Source organism: Sander lucioperca, chromosome 11, assembly GCF_008315115.2.
Source record: "Sander lucioperca isolate FBNREF2018 chromosome 11, SLUC_FBN_1.2, whole genome shotgun sequence".
Lineage (NCBI taxonomy): Eukaryota > Metazoa > Chordata > Actinopteri > Perciformes > Percidae > Sander > Sander lucioperca.
The window spans coordinates 25,847,380-25,869,604 of record NC_050183.1 but is presented as its reverse complement, the minus strand read 5'-3'; the positions used below and the strand labels follow the sequence as shown (position 1 = coordinate 25,869,604).

Sequence of the window (22,225 nt, the reverse complement as noted above, 5' to 3'; positions counted from 1 at the left end):
GTATTTTTCAAATTTGCCTTATTTCTGTAAATCGCTTTTAAAAAATCATCACAAAGAGGTCTCCCTGTAATCAATTTTGCAATGAGAATCCATATCATCCTAATGGTCATGTATTATTAGTACTTTTTAAGAGACCTTAATAAAACCATCGTTGAACAATATAATGCAGAGCCCTCATTTGTAGAAATAAGTAATAATGACAGTACTTTTTGTAATGGATAAACTATTAATTTGAGAGCCCAAATATAAGCCAGTAAGTTAATAAACCTTTTTTATTTATGTATATAGACATAGGTTATAGTGAAAACAGACATAAAGACACTTACATAGTTTACATACATATATACAGTCGGGACAAGGCTGTTCATCCTCCTGCATTGTCATGGGAGAACACTAAAACATTGATCTCTACACAGTATTTGGTAAGCAATCCAACAACTACCTCAATCATAGATGTGATGCCGATGGTCGATACATTGGAATGACAATGATGTCCAGGCTTTCATAGAATTTTAGCTGCAGGGGATTTCAATGCTGCAGGGGATTTCAATGACACGATCAATATTTTATCTTTACAACAAATTTCAATGTGTGTTTTATGTGTCATGACTGAGTAAATAAATTAAATTAGATCCTGTATACTGGCTGCAGCTACCTAAAACTTTTTAGCATGTGTGAGATGGGGTAAATGCAGGAGGGAACTCCTGCTCCACCGTGAGGTTACAGGTGTGTTCCAGGTCTTCTATAGACACAATCATGTTTCATCAAAATTAACATAACATGATCGTGAATATCAAATTAAGCACAAAACACTTGCACAAATTCTTGTGCAAAATAAAAACGCTTTTGAAAAATGTTTTCAAAAAATCTCATCCATTCACAAAAGGCTCTGTTGGAGCATGCATGCAAATATTAAATCTGACGATTCAGCATTACACCACAGCCAAAGACAAAAATGTATACATGTGTTACAAGAACATTATACTAGGCAAAAAAGAACAGCATAGCATCATCACAGTTCCAAACCGTCAGTGTCCATTGTTTTGATTAGATCCTACGGGTGGTACAAAGCAACGCTTTCAGCAAACCTACCTTTCTACTCAAGCCTTAAGGACCTCGTCCTGAGAGGGTCACTGGTCTTCCACTGTACTTATATTAACACTGTCAGTGTTGGGAGAGATGCTACTAGTAAGTGGAGACTTGAAACTTTCCTGGGACTAAGGAGGACAAAACAGATGCCACATATCAAGACAAAATGGACACCAACAAGCTCTATGTCAACTTATAACACAGCCCAAACAGTCTGAATTCATCCTGAAGTAATCCCTGATCACTCAGTGTGTCTGTGTGTGCATGAGCATATGTGTGTGTGTGTGTGTGTGTGTGTGTGTGTGTGTGTGTGTGTATATACATTTGGGTTTGTTGGTATGTTTGTGTGTGGGACACACAAAGTGACTTCCATGTTTTGAGGCACAATAATACTCTTACCTACACAACGTAGATACATAAATCGGTTATCGGACCAATAAATGCTGATCAGAGCACTAGTGGCTCACCGCTGTACTGTAATAAGAGTTAGTAAGCAGCAATGCTGATTTGTTTGGTGTTATGAGGTCTAAAGCCTTTGCAGGGGGGTTAGCAAACTGTTAGCATTAGCTTGAGCAAAACAGCAGGAAGGAACAAAAACTGAAGAGGAATCACTGGCACAAATCAACAGTAAACTGCACAGGCACCAGAGACCTGCGATAAACCATTTTGACACAGTGTGCTTCTTGAAGAACTCCTATCCAACTCAAAATATGAAAAACGATAGTTAGTGCCATATGTCCAGAAAAGCTCAAGTCAAGTTCATTGCACAGACATACAATATTGAAGGTGCCCAGGTTCAAAGTGACCCTGTTAAGACTCAGACACAATGCATGAATGGTCACTGTTGGGTTCTCTGTGCTGAAGACAAGGGTGAGGAGTGGTTCTCCTACCAATACCATTTTGCTTCCATCATCCACGTATGATACCATGCTATCCTAACACAGACAGCAATATGACATGTCACAGTGAGAGAGAGCAATGCCACTGGGGATTGCTGCAAGCTTGCCCACTATGCAACTTCGGTAGGGAACACAACTCCACAATGGCAGCCCTCCGCCTCCGCGCTCTGGGCAGCATGCGCCCAGGCTGCAAACCCAGTGGCCCCACCCTAGCCCACCCACAGAACCCCTCCTCTACCAGGAAGCACCCACAGTCACTGCTTTACCATATTTGTATTGTTGTACATATTGGTTGTTGATTCTCATAGTCGTCATTGTCACAGTTGTATTCTTTTTTTTTTCCTTCCATTTCGCTCTGCACCTATGACATTTGTCTTTCCTTGTACCATTCCACAAACTCGTCCAACAAAACAGGCCCTGATAAAAAAAATAAGAGAGCAGAAGATTAAAAAAAACAAACACTTATTTGTGTTAAGACTCAACATTAACATTCACATGAAGCACTGTTGTCATGTTTATGTGTAGATATGTGTTCACTTACAGGCACCGTCCTCATCGTAGTTACTGAGGTCCAGGTTGATTGTCCTGCTGAACTCTAAAACATTGCACCATTGGTCTTTGTTGATGACTTTGTACTTGGATTGCTGAGGAATAGTAAACAGACAGTTTACAGTACAACAACTTTTTAGTTTCAACAACCCCATTTAAGGCCAAACGGGAATTGAAACAACCTTATATACAACTACTGTATGGGACATCTTTGATTTGGTCAAATGTTGTAGAGGGCATTTGTGACGCTTACTTCTAGAAACTGATTAAACACAGGGAACAGAGGCCACGTCTTTCCCAGAAGAAGTCCCAGCATGCACTTGGCTGTGTTCAAGTCCAAACTCCTCTGATCCTTTTCCTGTCCAATCAAAACACCCACAGCTTCATGAAATCAATGCAAAATGTCAACCACACTTTAAACAGAGGAGCAGTCTAGCAATATCATTACCAGCAACATTAGCCCAATACACAAACTGAGCTGAATTCCTTAACTCACTGCTGTTACTGAGAATAAAATATAACACTGTTATCACAGTCACTGCAACATGTATTCATTCACTACAACAGAGCGAGTTGCTTTCCTTCAATCAAGACAGGCTATGTAAATAGGCTACACACTGTGTATAAAGTGGTTTCCCAATCCAAGTCAAACTGGAAAATGATCTTGACCTCAAAACATCAAGATTGTTGTGAACATTGGCTTGAATAGGACATTGTAAGAATGTCACTCAGGCACACTTAGCAAACAACTGTTTCCTACAGGAACATCACTATTCACATGAACTGAATTGTTTTAAGCGCTGTGTATGGGAGCATGTTTGCAGAAAAGACTTGGCTTGACTCACCCGAGCAAAATCAAAGGCATATCTATAAATGAGCTTAAAACTGGTGCTGTCGTTTAGGACAGATCTCAGGTAGTCGAGCGAGTTCCTCAGCCTCTCTGTGGAGTCGCACCTGACAACAACAGACAAGTGTTAGACCTACTGAATACCAAGGGCACTCTATAAAGACATGACTAGAGACAGAGCAAATACAAACAATCTACAATCTTGAAAACAGCATGCAAAAATACAAAAAAATAAATAAATAAATAGGGAGATGACATACTGTAGTAGGCCCATGCCTCTAAGCCACTCCTGGAGAGTGAAATATCCCATACTCTGGGCATCCAGCTTCCAAGCAAGAACCAGCATCACGACCTGGGCACGGACACAAACACCCTTTATAGCTACAGACATCCTTAAATAGAAGACGAGTCAATCTATCAACTGAAATGACAAGTCTATTACATGTCAAAAATCAGACAACAACTTACTCTAATAACCCTTGAAATAAAGAATGGGCATGAATAAGTAGTGACTCAAAATTGAAATTGGGCTTGTGCATTTTTGTGAATAAATAATTATTAATTTATTATTATTATTATTATGATGCTAACTTTTCATTTTTATTAAACATCAAATCATGAGAAATGCCCATCACATAACACAGCAAAAGGGTGTCCAAATTACTTGCTTTGTTTGACTGGCGACCAGAAATAGAAAAGCGACCAAACTGCGACAAGACAGATGTAACCAAAATGCAAGAAATCTGCTTACATTCTCTGGCTCCACTCCAATGTCCTCGCAGAACTTCTCCATGCCCTCTGGACCCACCACGTCATCACAGCCTATTTTAGACAGACAAATGTGAAGCCACATGGAGCATTCATTTCACATGTGGAGCTAAAAACCTGCGTCACTGATCAGTGGTCAAATGCTAATAAACCAAGAATGTATGATGATGCGAGTGGAGCGATGGCTGCCACAATACTTTACAATCTAAAACTTCACCTGCATATTCATAGAACCACTCCAAGCATCTTTTACTGGAAAATGTCTCCTCCTCTCGGATTTGTGGCGTTTCATGTTTTCTGAAAACGCTGCAGATGAAAAGAAAGTTTTAGTCACGAGCTCAGCAGCATCACTGCAAGCATGGTTCAGAATTTCAAAAGTAGTCAATGTGATTTGAAAAAAAAAAGCTTGTTTCTATTATGGCTTTCCTACCTGCAAAAATAAAGACTTTTCAGACACATTCCTCTTTAATAAGCCACAATAATCAAGCGCTAACTGACACAGACTGAAGTGGCCTTTTTTATCTTTAACAGAGGGATGTCACACCTGTCCTGGCGACTTTTCTTGGCTGACATGTCATCTCCAGCAGAGGGTCTCCTCTTTTTCCTAGGAGGCATGGCTCTAGAGCAACAAGCTAGGGAAGGAAGTGGAAGACAGAATGAAGGAGCGCTTACTTATAAGCAATACATAGATACTGCTTATTTTCTCTTGCTAAACATGCTACTCTCAAGGAAAGACATTGTTTTGGTAGTAGCTTCATGCAGGACTGTCCTAGTGATGACAGCGGTGACAGTGTTGTACATTGACTACAAAACACACAGGGACCAGCCGAGTTATTACCTGAGGGGTGGCTATCCTGTCCAACGTCTTCTGTCAGGTTCTATCAAAACAGATACCACATGCTAGTGAGTTGGACACGCGTGTACACAGTGCACACTCACTAACACAAACCTAAAATAATATATAGTACACAAGCTACCAATATGTATTTACCAGCCTGTGCAAGGTGTGGTGGATCTTATGGATGCTCGCCAGTGTAGTCAAGTGGGAATTCAGCTGAAAATCTATTTCCACAAAAAAATAAAGATAACGTCAAAAATTCAACTAAAGCATAACACACAACCTTGTGCTCCTAATTAAACTAATAAGCTTAGTACAAGGGGAAAACAAGGTGACATCATCGTAGCATCAACAAAAAGCTATGGTTTTCATTTTTTGCCAGTAACCAAAGACAGACTCTACAATGCTCAACTTACTTTCGTGAGATTTCTACTTTAAGGTTTTACATTTCAGGAAACGACAGAAAAACATCTCACGCGACTGAGGGGAGTGACTCTCTGCATTCCTCGAAAGGCATTGCAAACTCGATCATATTTGATCATGCATGCTACCTTCTCGCCAAATGTTATCTATGGATTCCCGTTCAAAAGCTGTCATCAAATCCCGATGCTTGTAAATGTATTTCTAGAGGCCAAAAACCAGACAAAAAACCACACTGCCGAACAGATAGCACTAGCTGCATACCTAAAATTGTGTGCAGACGCGCAACTTGCACAGAGTTTACAAAGTATCAAGAGAGTTGAGCGTATGGGTGTTGTAGTCCATTTCCTTCAAAGAGGCCGTAGAAACCTCTGCTGTAGTTGGGAAACTAAACTACAATTCCCAAGCCTTAACAAAACAACTATTTCTTTCAGACCCCCTCTACCCCCTTAACATTTACCCGAACTGATAGAATGCATTTATATTGTCTTAAAAAAATCTAACATCATATACCTACTGGCACATAACCATTGCGCAGACGTTTTGCAGCAGCAGATGTAGGTGCCGCAAAGCCCGACAGCACTGCTGCAGCAGGCAATGAAAGATGTTTTACACAACTGCGTCACAATTTTCATTCTCTGTGATAGTGATAGTCCGCAGTTGACCAGAAAATTGACCTATTTACAATGGCATTGCGTTGATCCTAAGTTTGAGTTGAAACGCATAGTGCATCCTCAGTAATGATGAATATAAACATCACAACGCAGCGATTACCATCGAAAACCTTCTGGATTTGACTAACGTCGGCTGCTTTAGACTGAGCACTGCTAACGCTACACACACACAAATAACTCCAGCAAGACTGGTTTGTCAAATTAAACCCCCTGCATGTCCAAAACAACTGAAATTACACTAGCTATCCATCCTTTGTTGTCGCCCAAGACAACACTGGCAGATACAAAGGGAGCCCCGAATGGCACGGAATTCATACGTTCTCATCTAATCTTACAGAAACACGGGCTAAAAGTAGATGTGGAAACACAACACGTCTGCTTGCTTCTCTCCGATAAACTCTGCAGCACCTGTGAAGGTTCGTAATTGAATGCAGAAAAGCCTCTATAACGTTTCTACTTACTTGCCGCATCAGAGTGCATTTTTATGAAACATACAACTGTCTGTGGGAAGTCCGGAGACCGGCCAATAGGCGGGCCTTGTCAACGTAAACCACGCCCTCGGACGATGATTGAAACAGAGGCTGTTCGGTCTCCGCCTTTGCTCAATGGCGATTGGCTGTTAAAGGTGTCATGTCACAAGAAGGAGGAAAAATAAATAGACCCCTCCCATACAGAAATGTGATTGGGCCGAGTTCCCAAACAGGCTGCGCTTCCTCTGTGATTCATTGGTCTAGACGTTTTGATGAGCGCGTCAATCACCAGAATTTCCTCGTGCAAGCCTGAAACCAGCCCACGATGGAATCTGATTGGTCAATTTAGTCATAAGTAGACCTCCCAGAAGCCGCTGCTGTTTGGGTTGAATGGGTTCGTTTAATGTTAATGTCAAGTCAGCCTGGCGGAGGTTAGTGGCGGTGCGTTTGGCAATGTGAATGGTGAAATGTCTCATTCCATGATGGTAGTATCAAAGCCGTACCCTATCAACGGGCGTTTTCACACATGAAAGTCCGAACCAAGGTTCATGTTTTTGTTACATTGTATACATTTGATCCGGTAAGTTTTGGTTGCACACTGCAGTTATGCAAGCGCACTAAAGATCTATACGTGAGAAAACTACGTCCTGCCGTCATCACATACGTGAGCTGCGTCTCCAGATACTTATAATTGATTGGTTTGTAGACGGGCTTCCCCGTCCTCTCATCTCCTCTCTCTGTGTCGGAGGACTGCCGCGGCTCTTTTTGTTTTGTTGTGATGTTGAGAAGCAAGACGCTGGAACTTTCTGGAGAATTTATTCAGAGACAAACGGAAACCTACACTGTACATTTACTACCACTTAACAAATAAACTGCTGATGTATTCTCAGCTCTGATAGCCGACAGCTGTCTGCTCTGAGCGCATTCACCGTCACTCTTACTCTCTCATGTAGCCTACACATTAAGCACCAAGCTATTCCTTAAAGGAGCTATTCCCCGGTCTTGTAACACAAGGAGAGCCTGCCAGAGCTTCTTCTATTTGGTCCGAAAGTCCGAACCATCCAAAAAATGCTTTCACACTGTAAACGAACGAACCGGACCATGGTTCAGTTTGGTCCGGACCGAGACCACCTCTTTTGGTCGGACCAAAATTTGGTCTTTTGATCCGGACCGTGGTCCGGGGGAGGTTTCACACCTCTAATTTTGGTTCGGATCAAACTGAAAAGTCCGAAAGTCCGGACCAAATGAGGTATGTGTGAAAACGCCCAATGACGGCAGCGCATACCTTCTCTGTTCTCGTGTTGTCACCGGTCATTAGACGTCGATTATGTGCGCATATCCTGTCCCAATGCTTCAGTTAACGTTACCGTATAAAGTTTAGCAACCGTAAGCACTAACGTTACTTGTCAGGTGACTTGAAATCCTTGGTATTCTAATACTATTAGACAAAACGAACGGATACATTCAACATCCAGCTACGTTGTTGTTGTGGGAGAGTGCCTGTGTTCCTACATTTCTAAGAATTTTTTTTTCACTGAAAATTAGGCCTTATGTTCCCACATTTCCTTTTTCATAAATTTGTATCAGATTTTATCCCCCTTTCTCCCAATTTGGTAGCCAATTACACCCAACCTATTATCCAGTAGCAATGGACTACAGATGGAATGTAACCCTAACCCTAACATAGGGCCTAATTTTCAGTGAAAAAGAAATTCTTAGAAATGTGGGAACATAGGGCTGTGGGACCATTGGACTGTGGAAACATAGGGCTGACCCTGTTGTTGTTGTTGGTCCCCAATTTGTTTTGTTTTAATGTCGGTATACACCATCCATCCATCTTCGTCCGCTTATCCGGGGTCGGGTCGCGGGGGCAGCAGCTCCAGCAGGGGACCCCAATCTTCCCTTTCCCGAGCCACATTAACCAGCTCCGACTGGGGGATCCCGAGGTGTTCCCAGGTCAGGTTGGAGATATAATCCCTCCACCTAGTCCTGGGTCTTCCCCGAGGCCTCCTCCCTGTGTCGGTATACACATGAGATGAATTAGCCTATATGATTCTGTTTAACTGGTCCACTAGTTGGCCAGTAAACTGTACTGAATCATTGACTGAGAGTTTGTAACACAAGTTGACCAAGTCTATGAAAAAGACCAGCCCTCTGAATGCCACCATTTTCAGTAAATTCATATTACCTTCAAAGTGGAACTGCGTGCTGAGTAGACCGCTGCAATGTCTTAGAGAAATATTGTACATTTTACTGTACTAAATTTATCTGACAGTTATAGTTTCTAGTTAACAGTTTACATACAAAACATTATAATATTACATTTTATGCATTTTTGCTGCTTATACATTTGCATAATCCATTAGGCTATATATAGCCTACCTTTGACTTAACGTTTACTGTACAGGGCAATGTTTTTACTGGGCATACTGTGCTGGGCACTTCTTTGTGCTTTGTGAATTTGTGCTTTGGTATACAAGAAAATAAGAATAGTTTGGACATATAAAGATTCAGTTTAGTCAATGGTTAAAATGAATAGTGGGATTTCTGCATATTAAACAAGAGTAAAGGTAATCCTGTGGAAATGTCTTTGAGCAAGACAGTGAATCTGGGCCGGTATTACAGAATCTGACATCATTGTAGTTTTTATCAGTGGTAATAAACCATTCTTTGATTTATCTCCTCATAACTATGTTGCTGGGAACGATAAACCAGTTCCTGACCTTTGGCTAGTAGTAGTATGTATTATGCTTCTAATATATTTCAGTACTCCTTTCACCTCTGCTCAACAACATAGGCTATAAAGATTACATGTATATAACATACTTTGATATTTAGTTTGAATGTTATTCAGTAAAATTAGATCAATGTTAAAGTAAGGAAATATGTATGTATTTATGTATGTCTCGGGTTTGAGGCAGATTTGATGAACTGTATGTTGGAGTGGATTTTAAGGCTGTGTCATACATTGTAAGGATTATTTGTAAGGATTATGAGTTTCACAAGACCTGCCCACATTGTGAAAACTAGAAAGACTGATTGCTTTCATTTAATTTCAGTCTAATGGTTTTCATGACCAACATGCTTACTTGCACACGTAAATGGATTCTAATATTTTACCACTACCCATACTTGATAAACAAGCAGAAACAATGGCCACATTTTAAATAAGGTGTGTCTTACTTGGAGGTGGGTATAGGTGTACAGAGGTGAGCCTAAACTGGAACGTTGCAGACCCTAATGTGTTTTTAATCTCATGTGTGACAAATGGGAAAACATCTTTTGACTATTCTTTTAAAATATAAGTACATTCAATTTATATTGAATTTTATATCTTAAAAGTTGTTTTTTTACCCAAAGCAGTATTTGCTTCTTTTATGGACAGGGCTTCTAGTAGGTTTTTTCAAGTGGGGTGGTGTTCAAAACATAGGGAGGAGCAGTTAGATTAGAGGCACTGAGGGAGAGGAAATACAGTATACGAGCCAGAGAATTGCATCATGAGTTCTGAAACAACTGGACAAACTGTGACAGTGAAGACGGGGGAAGCAGTAGCTGCTACTGGTCCAGCTGCAGTGAAAGGGGAGTGGAAGGTGAGAGGCAACAAAGATTTGTCCTGGACGATGTGGGCCATGCGATATGATACCTAACCTGTCATGTGCATCTTACAGTGTCCCATGGGTGACGGTCGTGTCCATAGAGATGATGTGAGAAAGGTTTGGAAAGAGTGCCACAAGGAAAGCTTCTGGTACAGAGGTATTGTCTTCTAGACATCCAACACACACACACAACTGACCATTGTATCATTTGACTTTGTTCTCGTTCTTTCTTACATTACATGTCATTTAGCTGACGCTTTTTATCCAAAGCGACTTACAATTGCTATATATGTCAGAGGTCGCACGCCTCTGGATCAACTAGGGGTTAAGTGTCTTGTTCAGGGACACGTTGGTTGATGTATCGCAGTGGGAATCAAACCCAGACGGATTTTTGCAGTTCCTAGAACATAAAATTCCTAGAACCCTTTTTTTCTTGTGTTCCGACTGGACCAATTTGGGGATTTTTAAGTCCCTCTGGCCGCAGTTCCTGTAACTCTTTCAGCTCCTACTTCAGGGCAGGGTCTTTTCTCTTTTCCCTTTTCAGCATATGACCCTAGGTGAACGAGGGTCGGGTTTCCGGTACAGACAGACAAACAACGGGACAATTTTAACAATTTTCACCATCTTATTCATCAATAATTTCACTTCTGACAACGTTTTAGGCGAGAAATTAACTGTTTAGATTTTGAATATAGGCAGTCTTGCGAAAATTGATGCCGAATTGACAATTTGCTTCAAAGTTTTCGGAGTTGATAACCTCCATGAAGTAAGGCGACAGCCAGCAGGGGCCAGCCAGCAGGCGCCTGCCCCGGCCTCTAGCTCGTCGCTCGGCCAGTCATGCTCAGAGACCTCGCTGTGAGCTGGAGGTCTCTCAGACCGCTCTCGTAAATAAGAGGCTTTTATTTCGCCGTTGACGGTTCGTTTGTTTAAATATCACAACACATGTCCATCATAAAATTAACGGGAACCTGTGGTTAACTGTCTTTTCAGAGTTAAACTCCACAAGCATGTCCTGCGGCTGGCCGGCCCTCACACACACACACACACACACACACACACACACACGTCCACAGCGCAGCAGGCAGAGGCGGGGGAGAGAGAGATACCCGTTTCTCTTCGGGAGACTTGTTTAAATTATGACAAATATGCTATATACATTAGATTTAGTATTTAGTTAGTACTTTTTTTGGTGTATTTGTTTTCTGATTTTAACGCTATAAAGACCGTTGCTGTGCTTACATCACTCCCTTAACCCTCCTATAGTCCCTATGGCCACTTGGCCAGTGCGAATGCAATTGGAAAAACCAGTTTTGGGGGAGAGTAGTTAGTAGATCTGTTTAGAAGTGGACTATTCCTATAACTACGTTCCTGTAACTACTTGGTCGGAAAACGGCTTTTCTTTCTATAGCTCTTCCCTTCTCCCTGGGTAGCATGGCTCATCTACAACGGGAAAGCACTGACATTCAAACCTTGTTCTTCCATTATATCATAATGACACATGTAAACTTGTAAATAAATAATTTTTGTAAGTATCCCATTTGGTTTAAGTTCAAGTTTATTTCCATGCAGAAATTTGGAAATCACCAAAGCGATTTGGTCCCTTTTCAAAACTAGCTGGTGTATACCATACAGTATTTTGACTTTCTTAGCAATGCTTTTAACAATCCCTCAGCAATCATTGGTCCCTAACAATGATTCCCAATTCTTTCAGTTATCCTTACGTATTTCCAGTTTCATCTGACCAAGTAGCACCTTATTTGCAGGAGAACAAAGTATCTTATAGGGAGCGCAACAAAGGGATTAAGCACAAGTCATTTGGTCTCATTATCAGCTGCAATATACTTTTGCAAAAACAACCAAACTAAATAAATATTGCCTAAAATATGAAACAAGTAGTTTGTTTACCAATGAGCAATTCAGGCCATACCAACATAAAAAAGTAAATATTACTGCCACTACATTTCTTTTTTAATAGTTACAATAATTCCACTCTCATATTTGCTTATCTTGATTTAAGAAAAAAAATCAATGGCATATTTGTCACTAATCTCATTTTTTTATGTGCAAATACACACAGGACATACATAAAGTGACTATAGTGTTTGCTGTGTTTAACTAAGATCATCTGTTTGGGGACAAGTAATGTTTAAACTGTTTGAGTGAAAACTTCAACGATCATTCTATTTTTATGTTTAATTTCCTCTAAGAGGACACGTTTCTTTTAAGGTGTCTAATAATCCAACTAACAAAAGTTAAGTAGCTGTATATTAGCCCTAAGCCTAAAACACAACGGAGCTATTTCTTTTAATACTACTTGGTTCTGGTGATTTTCTTCTATATTTTAATGTGGGACAGAAAACATTGAGTCTATGTTGCATAACTGTTTACAGCTCCATGAGTTACTTCTGGTACTTTATGTACAACATATCTAGGACAAACCTTAATAAATATAGAGAGATTAAAAGCTGCATCATCACCACATTTTGTTTTCACTTTTTGAACAGTAAGCAAACTACTGCCCGTTTGGAGAGTTCAGAGCACAGAAGCAAATCTGTGATTTGAGAACTGGAGTTATGTGCTGAGCTTTTTTGTCAGAGTAAGAACTCAAGCAGCAGCGCTGAATGGGCTGTAGCTGTCTGACTGACCTTTTGGAGAGTCCTGTTGGGACACGATTACAGTAGCCCAGCCTAAATATAAATATTTGCATTGACACGGTTTTATAGGCCTTATTCAGGCATAAATCCCTTCATGTCAACTATTTAAAGGTGCTAATAATGTAATTATAATAAGATTGGTTGGTTTTATATAATAATAATAATAATAATAATAATGTATACTTTATTAATCCCACAAGGGGAAATTACAATGTCTGTTGTTATTACACACATGCCTGAATTACACAAACATGCTCAGTACCTATACGTGCACTAATGGAGAGAGTGTCAGAGTGAGGGAGCTGCCCATGGAAAGGCGCCCTGAGCAGTTGGGGGTTCAAGGTGCCCAGGAGGTGAACTGGCACCTCTCCAGCTACCAGTCCACCACCATACTTTGGTCCGTATGGGGACTTGAACCAGCAACCCTCCAGTTCCCAACCCAACTCCCTACTGACTGAGCTACTGCCACCCCCATATTATCTTAATATGACTGTTTAATGCATGTCTACTCGAAGAACTTAGTTTCGTACTTAGTCGTTCAGGACTCACAGTAACTACTGACTTTTAATCCTGCATGTTTGGCAAAAGCATTTTACCCTTGTTTAGCTAAATTATATTACAGCTCAATGGTCATTTGCTCTAGGTAGTTCCATGGGACCATAGTTCTTCCATAAGCTATCTTGAGTGTCATCCACATAACTATAGTAAGAGATGCTTTGCATAATTTCAGCTACTGTCCAATTATTGAGAAGTCAGTGAATTGACCCTTGGGGAAATCCACATATTTTTGTTCTCTGATATGTTATTACCAATATCTTGCAAATAGGGCTGTGCTAGAAAACTATGGAAAACCCAACCCATGTTTACCAGCCTGTCTAGTATAATGTGGGTGACTGTGTTGAATGCAGCAAAAACAACCATTAACACTGCAACTGAGATTTTGTCACAGTCTATATTTAAATCATTGTAATTTACAAATATTGACTGAATATTGACAGGCTGTTGAAATAATTAATGAAGCAAGAGAGAGTGTAGGAGAGTTTATCAGCTTGCCCAGAGTGGTGAATAAGACACTCACTTGTATTGTGACAGACAAACATAACTGTCTTGAGTTTGATAACACTGCCCTTCAACTTCCAATTTGTAGCATCTATAAGCAGTATCAAAAGCACTTAGCGCATTTTTTTTAAGATCAATTTTTTATTACTTTTTTATATTTTTAAACATACAGAACAGACAAACACAATTGAACAAGAACAACAACCTTCTCCCACTCCCCACCCTTTGTGGCTCGAAGAAAGAAAACAAAGAAATAAAAGACAAAACAGAAACCCCACCTTGCCTAGTCACTCTCCTCTACTTCTTGTGATGCTGAGGTCATTAGGACTGATACCTGTGCTGCTGCACGTTTCCATAGTTCTATAGTTGATGATTTGGCTTTGTTAATCTTTGCTGTAGAGAGCTCAAGCATAACTATGTCTAGAAAATACACCAACAAACAAAGTGGGGGGGGGGTGGAGCCAGCGTTGAGCTATCATTTTCTTGGTTGCAGTTGAGCCGGCTAGCCAAATTGTCCTCTGTCTCCCAAGCAGGTGTAATTTAGAGTCATCATGAAGTAACAAAACAACCGGGTCAGTAGGAATTCAACATCCTACCACAGCAGATGTTATTGATGTTGTTTTATTCCAGAACTCATGCACCTGTTCACACTCCCAGACCATGTGCAGGAAAGTTCCAGTTTGTTCAGATTGGCAGAACTTGCAATAGGGAGTGGGAATGACTTTAGAGACGTATCTCTTCTGAGGAGTCCAATATGTCCTATGGCATATGTTGAAGTGGATCTGCTGGTGATTTGGGTTCTTGGAACAATGGGAAATGTTGTTCCAAACTGTCTCCCAATTAATTACGTTCCCCTCCGGGCTCAGCTCTCGCTCCCATTTCTTTGTTATTGGGAGTTCTCCTACAGATACTTGCATCAGTTTAGCATAAATCCTGGACACTAATCCTCTCACTGGAGAATCAACAAGCCATTTAATGATTGGGTGCATCTCAAGACTGTTCCCCCATGGTACTCCATAACATTTTAGGGCTGATCTTAAGATTAAGAAGATGAAGGAAGAAGGATGTCCTAGGGACCTCAAAGCTAGCTCTCAGGTTTTCAAAACTTAGCATACCTTCATCATTGAATAGCTGGTCTAAAGTATAATACCTCTGTCACTCCACTGGTTATAAACAAAAGGTTGGTTACCAGACATTAAGTGTATGTTGTGCCAAATTGGGGTGTTCAACTGCCACTTATTGGTGTAGCGTAGTTGCTCCTCGACCTGTTTAAAGTTGATCAATGTGTTGGTGATAATAGGGCCATAGGCTAGCATACACTTTTTTGGACACACACACACCTATAAAGGCAAGGTCTTGCAGTCTTTAGAACATTGTTTTATGCCGATATAAGGTAATTTCTGAGTGTTTATCAATGCATTTAACTATCATTTTAATTATAATGATTTCCAAGAAGCATCCGTAACTTAAACAAATAATGAATGATTGATGGACAGAGTTACATGGCTATCGTCATATTTAATTATAGGACACATATTCTTCATAGGTGGTGTTATAGGCGTTAACAAATACATAAATAAACCTAAAGAAATGACATTATAGTGTGCTATAAACGTGTATTTTTTGTTTTACTTATTTACATAAATGCTCCAAAGGTGTATTGGTTCTAAACCGTCTGCTTTGGCCCACTGCAGCTTAACTCTTCCGAGTACCCGCCTATCTAGTGCAAGTTTCGGTGTACGCCGGTTAAGATAAAAAGTGGACCCATGTGAACGTCATCCCCCAGACGTCATCCAATCAACAGGTCGTTTTCTCCGGATTGCCACGTATTTGGTGAAATAGAAAGCTTTATTTTATGTAGGCGTACACCATCACAGCCAATCATGATCTAGGAGGCGGGACAAACAGGCTACCGTCTGTTCTGACAGTGGAGCTCTCCCAACACCGAAACAGACTGAGAAAAAAATCATACCACTACGCAAATCCTTCCAATGGAGGAGGGCCAGGACGTCGAAGCTTTTTCGGCAAATGAAAAGAACGTCTGCAAGCTAGCAACCTAGCTCAACTAAAGGGAGAGGAAACAAAAGTTGTGAGTATCGTCAGCTTTACGAACATTGAAGTAATTGAGGACACGGCGGTTGCTATCTAGCTAATGTAGTTAACGTTGGCTTACGTCAAGTTCCGTGATTAACTTTGCCGTTGAGGTTAACGTTAGCTTTCCAACTGTGGTACCAAAATTGCCTGCCCTAGCATGCTAAAGAAGCAGTTTGGCTCCTCTGCTAGTGTGAGTAATCGCCTAGCTACCTTGCAAGTTAAACCTTAGGCATCGTTCAGATTCCTGTTGTCAATAATTGTGACGCTGCCAAATAGCTAACTGGGCTATTAACATTGCTATCATCCTAGCATGTTGAACGTTAAATTATAACGTTAGTTGACAACTGGCTGGTCAGCTAACGTTATATCAAGTTGCTGCTGCTAGCCAGCCTTCTGCTCAACATTAGGAGTTTTCTCAATACAGTATTAACACAATGCTAGTTGCTAACTAAAAGCTACCATGGACGTTACCTTACTAACGGTAAACGTTAGTTAATTTTAACGTGGCTAGTTCCCTTTTTGTCATAATTTTGTCTTGGTAGTATAAACTATTCATGTCAGACAACAAAACCATCAACAAAATATGTTTACCGTTACCCGCAGTATCAACATGACCTCTCACACACTGTTAACTCAGTGAATCCAGCTAGTGTTTTAATGCACTGGAAGGTCTAAGAGAACCCTGTTGTTTGTGTGAGGTCACACTTTGAAATATTGTGTGTTTAAAGGCACATAACATGCCTAAGCATGGTGGTTCTTATGCATTCGCACAACAGTGAGATAACTGTCAGCTTTGCATCTAACATTCATCTGAGGACTTCATTCTCCTTGTTCCGAGTGCATCACACACAATGAAGCATTTGTTCGTTTTCTGTAGAGAACCAAGCAGTGGCACTTGGATACAGTCAGATAGGAATCTGGTCAGTATGCTGTGTGGCTGGAGGTGGAGATGGCCAAGCTATTTCAGACGAAGGTACAGTGACAGAAGAAAAGTCATTTTGTATGCACTCATGGGCCCACATGAGCGTGGACTATGCTCTCAGTAATAGTAATAACTTTATTGCGCATATTTGCATGAAAAATTGAAGTTAGTGTAGAACGGGAAACTAAATTGTTTGTATTGCTCATCTAACATTGTTTGGTTCTGCTGCCGTGTACCATGTCAGATGTCCACTGCAGTGGCGCTGCTATGAAGTAGCACACATAGTTTGAGCATTATATACACAAGACCTGTAATGTTGTGCTAGCCTAGGCCTACTAGATCATCAGTCATTACAGCTGGCTGATCCCCGTTGGTCCCTACTAGGATAAGCTTCTGATGGCATGGCACTACAGCTGTGTAGTGTATTCTCTTGGGCAAGCACAACTAGAGGGAATCCCCCTAGACTGCAAATAGCTATCTATTTGTGATTATCTGGGGCATAATTCCAGTTAATTGGTATGTTTGGTTTAATCTGGTATTAATGACATTGAAAAGCATGGGGATGGTAAAATGCCCCCACAGTGGCCCCTGACTAAGCTGCCTCCTGCAAGGATTGACTGTTAACTCATCATTTTTAGTGGTGACAACAAAAAAATTATGTAATTTCTTAGTTTGTGTTTTTCATCTAACATATCACTTAGTTAGATTTGACTTGTGGTCTTGTGTCATGTTTGAATTATGTAGCAGTGATCAATATATCCAAATTACCAGCTGTTTGCCTTTTTTTTACCTTATTTTGTTATTTGAATTTTCTTTCCTGTTCCTAACCTATACATATGTTCTACTGACTGCTAACTAGGGCTGCTCGATTATGGAAAAAAATCATAATCACGATTATTTTGGTCAGTATTGAAATCATGATTATTTAACACCATTACTCATTGAGTTTTGGAAAGATGTTGCAATTATTGAACTTAAATAACAGGGAACAAGTTAAACAAATCAACACTGAAAACACCCTTAAGACCCCTCCCAATTGAACACAAGACAAAATAAGAGTTTACTTGCAAAACGTAATGTGCCAAATAATCGTTTTTCTCCATTATTCGGTTTTGTGATCATTAGGAGCCAAAATCGTAATCGCGATTAAAGTTTCGATTAATTGCACAGCCCTGCTGCTAACTTGTCATCTTGAGAAAGTAAGCATAACGTGTCCTTCTTCAAATGGGCGTAAAACCTGCGAATGCACAAATATCTTGGCTGTCTCAGCACCTGCTTTTATGCCCCTTGACCTTGCAGCGGTTAAACTGGTTCCATATAGGAAGCTAGGAAATCCTGGTTGGTCTTCTCTAAAACTATCAACTATCGGAGGTCTCTGTGTCATATGGTATGAGCTTTCACTTATTTGGCCAGGTTACAGTAGATGAGCTCTTATCAAACCTAGACTGACCAGTTGGATCCAGGTGTGTGTGTTTGCATTTGCACACTGGCTAAATTATTAACTGGACAGCTGAACAAGTAATACTCAGCATGTATATTTGGCTTAAAACGGGCGCCTGGATAGCTCAGTTGGTAGAGCGGGCGCCCATATGTATAGAGGTTTACTCCTCGACCCATTGAGCCAGGGTTCGACTCCGACCTGCGGCCCTTTGCTGCATGTCATTCCCCCTCTCTCTCCCCTTTCATGTCTTCAGCTGTCCTGTCGAATAAAGGCCTAAAAATGCCCCCAAATAATCTTAAAAAAAATAAATATTTGGCTTAAAACTATAAAAATGTATAAATTAAATATTGTCCCCAACCAATTCCCCTGTATGCTGTACCCTTCTCTGTGGTCACATTGTCCTGCTCTGAGCATTGAACTCAACACAAATTGTATCTCCATAGCACTTAAGATTGACAGACATTGCTGTGCCCTTTCATTCTGTCTGTGGGGTATTCACTGTAAAACAGTGAAGATAAGAATATCCACGAGTTGGTAAATGATTTGTGATGTTCCAAAATGGCTCCAAATATTTAAATGAATTATGATGGTCGTGTAGTGTTTTGGAATTCAGCAGTCGGTCACCATCTCTCTGACTTTCATAAAACTAACTTAAAGTCTTCTCCTCTTCCAAGTGCAATGTAAATTAAAGCACAACTGTCTTACTCTGATTTACATGGGTTATGCCTTCTTTTTTCATTGATTCAATCGAAAGACTTGGCGTGATGTAGCACACAATAAGGACTAAGTCTAGCTAGAAATAACCTATAATTGAGCCCTTCTGAGGAAGATTATCCTTGGCTTTGGGAGAGAGGTTTTGGAGCATAATTGATGTTTGGGTCTGCCTTTGCCAGAGAAACCACCCTGTCTTTGCCCTCAGCTGAGGTTCCAATGTTTGTGCCATGTTTAGATCCATTGACGGTACAATAACGCTTCATAATTTCTGGCTATACATGTCATCCAGAGCAAGATAAAGATAAGAGGAATAGGCTATCTGTCGTAACATGCAAAAATGTTTGTTCATGCACTTTCCTTCCTAGTCGGAAGAAGCCAGTAATGTTTCCGCTCAAGAAGTAGTGATTACAACAGGACCAGGCCTGTCATTTAGTGTTGGAGGGAGCCAGATATAGTCTATTCCCTCTTTGTCCAATTTACTGTGCACACTGTCTGTTTCTGACTGAACTATTCCAAGTTCTCCAAGACAAGTTCAGCAAATACTACATCACATTAGACATTCTTGAGTTTGTTTTCTAAATTTTGAGTGTGGTTGTTTTTGTGGTTTAGTTTATTTGTAGCAGGGACAAGTAGCCTACAGAAAAACATTGACAGTTGCAGAAGCAGTGTCCCATGTACTGTAAACGTGTGTGTGTCTGTCTGTGTGTATATAGCTGAAGCTAATTCAAGTTTGACTGTGATTCCTTTATAAGGTGAACTGTACAAGAAAACTGTACGGAACAGCTACTGGAAATTGATATGTGGCAGAAAGCTGAAGGGAACACACAGCAAATTGAGACAGGGCGATCTTGCCTTTGTCAGGACTCGTATTTCCTGGATGGACTATCAGTCTCCTATTTGCAGCATCCTTGCTGTGTGCTGGACTCAGAAAATTGCAGGGTGATATATTAGATGAAGCCAAGTTAACCATTGATCAGATCAGTTCTGCTCCGCTGACCTTTAACCCTTGTTGCTTGATGCAGGCAAACCAAAATGTACAATGTTCAAACTCCTTAACCATACGCAGATCTGTAAATGCATTGATTTGTATTAGTATTAGTGAGCTATGTTGATATGTGAAATATGTTTTAGCACTACCAGAGAAATGCGTTTGAGAGCCTAAATATAGAGCAGGAGCTGAGTCTGTGGCTCTATTTGCTACAGCATTCAAGACGTGCACAGGGTTTGGCTTACCCTTTTTCTTGTGGTCACACTTTTTTGTTTTTTGGACTCGCTGAGTTGGAACAGGAAGCCAGATGTATTATTCACAGGTCTGTTAGCGTGAGAAGTGAGTGATTGCGTCTGAGAAGGTTTTTTGCCGTATTTGTGGTGGGTGGGATAAGGTATGTGTGATGCTATGTCGCTGTTACGTGACTTTTGGGCTTTTTCACTTGATATCTACAATGACCTGTTCTCACCATCTGTCCTCGGTGCTTGAGTGGAAGTTCTCACACCTCAGCTTCTCTGTCTGGCAGCTGTATGACTCAGTGGCTTGTTCTTCCTTCCTTTGTTTTGATTACAGTTGGATAACGGTTCAAAGTGTCTTTTTCATGTCAGTCTAATGTCACTGGATTATATTTATGTACTATACCCTTCATTTTTTACCTTTAAAAGAAAGTAATGTATATGTTGCGTTCTGCTCTGAGTCATACAGTGTAACAATGATTGTATGGCTGGATATGAGCTTATAAATGGAGTCCTTTTCCGCCACTATGATAAACTGAAGGGAAAGTACAGTTTTGGAGGCGCTGATCGCTTATGTAACTACCTCTTGGGTGTAGTGGGTAATCTTCAGATTATTACTCTGCTCAGGAGGTGGTTTTAATCCTGTCCCAGTACAGAGCAAACCCGGCTGAAGCCAACGGTCTACCTATCACTTTGCTATGACCAAGAGTCTGGACTGTCCAACAACACTCCGCCTTTACAGCCCTATCCTTATACGGGATGCTGTTCTGTGTCATTACTGAAGAAACGTAGAATTAAATCTCTTGAATGTTGGGGTGACTGAAATAAGGCACACAGACTGCTATTCAAAGACTTTATTTCCTGTGTCAACAAGAAAGTTCTGACACAGAAGTATTGAAAGATATATTCTCACAGCTGCTGATTATATAACGGCTAACGTGTTAATGTTTTGTGACCAGTCAAAGGTAATTTGGATCCATCGTAAGTTTCTACTTAAAAGAGCATATTTTGTTACCTTGCATGGCAGCTGGATTCTCGCGATATCACAGTATCACAAGATCACACATCCATCCAAATCCATCTTCCAAGGTTTCAAGTAAGAAGCTACTGGCAGCTACAGGCGTGGTTTAGGTGTGTGCGACGACTGCGACTGTTCGTTCAAAACCACAATGGCGGACGTGATAGACAAAGTAGTTTTTTTAAAGTGCCTTCCCTTTTCGAAAACAGTTTCCAATAACGGCTTCTGAGATGGTTCTGTGTAACAAACCATGTGGCGTGTCATGTCACACTTTTTGTACTTGGTGGTAGTAGTAGTAAAAGTAGTACTTTGTAAATGACCAAGATGGTTTGTGTCTGTTTTCTTGTCAGTGTGCTGCTTTGTTGTTAAAGAGTGATTTCTGTGCTCTCTGTTTCAGATTCTTGCACAGTGAACTTGTGGACCCTTCTTTCTCTTTCCAGTTCCAGCCCCTACTCTATGGCCTTAAGGTACGTCACACTGGTCAAGTAGGTAGTGTTCCACTGCGTGGTGGGTTTAGGTTTTACTGCAAGCTAAGTACCGTGGGAATGAACAGGGTGTTGGATTAATCTCCTTGTTTTTCTTATGCTGAATGTTGAAAGAGAACTTTCAGTCTTTTCATGCTGACATTAGTTTCTCCCGCTGCTTGGACAACTTCCCATTTGTTCTGTCAATAAATGTTATCCATGCTGCAGTCATAAGACTAGGAATGCCTCATTCTACTCTTATTGCAGTTATACAGTATCTCCATTAAGGCTGCTACTAACAATTATTTTCATTGTCAATCTGTTGGTTAATTTCTTGATTAATCGATTAGTTGTTTGGTCTATAAAATGTCAGTGAGTGTTTTCCAAAGCCTAAGATGACAACCTCAAATGTCTTGTTTTGTCCACTAATCAAAGATATTCAGTTGACCGTCATAGAACAGTGAAGAAACTAGAAAATGTTCACA

The 22,225-nt window shown here is 40.6% G+C and overlaps 2 protein-coding genes across 6 annotated transcripts in view; one reads left to right on the top strand and one right to left on the bottom strand.

Moving 5' to 3' along the window:
• Positions 1-254: 254 nt before the first annotated feature.
• dcun1d4 (DCN1, defective in cullin neddylation 1, domain containing 4 (S. cerevisiae)) lies at positions 255-6,651 on the bottom strand. Of its 5 annotated transcripts, none has more exons than XM_031311960.2 (11): positions 6,546-6,651; positions 5,144-5,214; positions 4,991-5,030; positions 4,697-4,784; positions 4,370-4,458; positions 4,136-4,206; positions 3,645-3,736; positions 3,383-3,491; positions 2,791-2,895; positions 2,530-2,632; positions 255-2,405 (listed from the first exon to the last, which is right to left on the bottom strand). In XM_031311960.2, the coding sequence occupies exons 1-11, from the start codon at positions 6,562-6,564 to the stop codon at positions 2,350-2,352; spliced, it is 843 nt and encodes a 280-aa protein (XP_031167820.1). In that variant the 5' UTR covers positions 6,565-6,651; the 3' UTR covers positions 255-2,349. The 5 variants fall into 5 exon arrangements, with proteins under 5 accessions (XP_031167820.1, XP_031167825.1, XP_031167823.1 ...); XM_031311965.2 differs by having other exon boundaries at positions 6,420-6,546; XM_031311963.2 differs by lacking the exon at positions 6,546-6,651 and adding an exon at positions 5,407-6,410.
• A 9,110-nt stretch (positions 6,652-15,761) lies between these two features.
• The window catches only part of fryl (furry homolog, like), a 72,833-nt gene continuing 66,369 nt past the window's right edge, over positions 15,762-22,225 (top strand). Inside the window, exons 1-2 of the mRNA XM_036006913.1 lie at positions 15,762-15,952; positions 21,674-21,743. The gene's annotated coding sequence lies outside the window, so the exon portion shown is untranslated. The remainder of the gene's footprint in view (positions 15,953-21,673; positions 21,744-22,225) is intronic.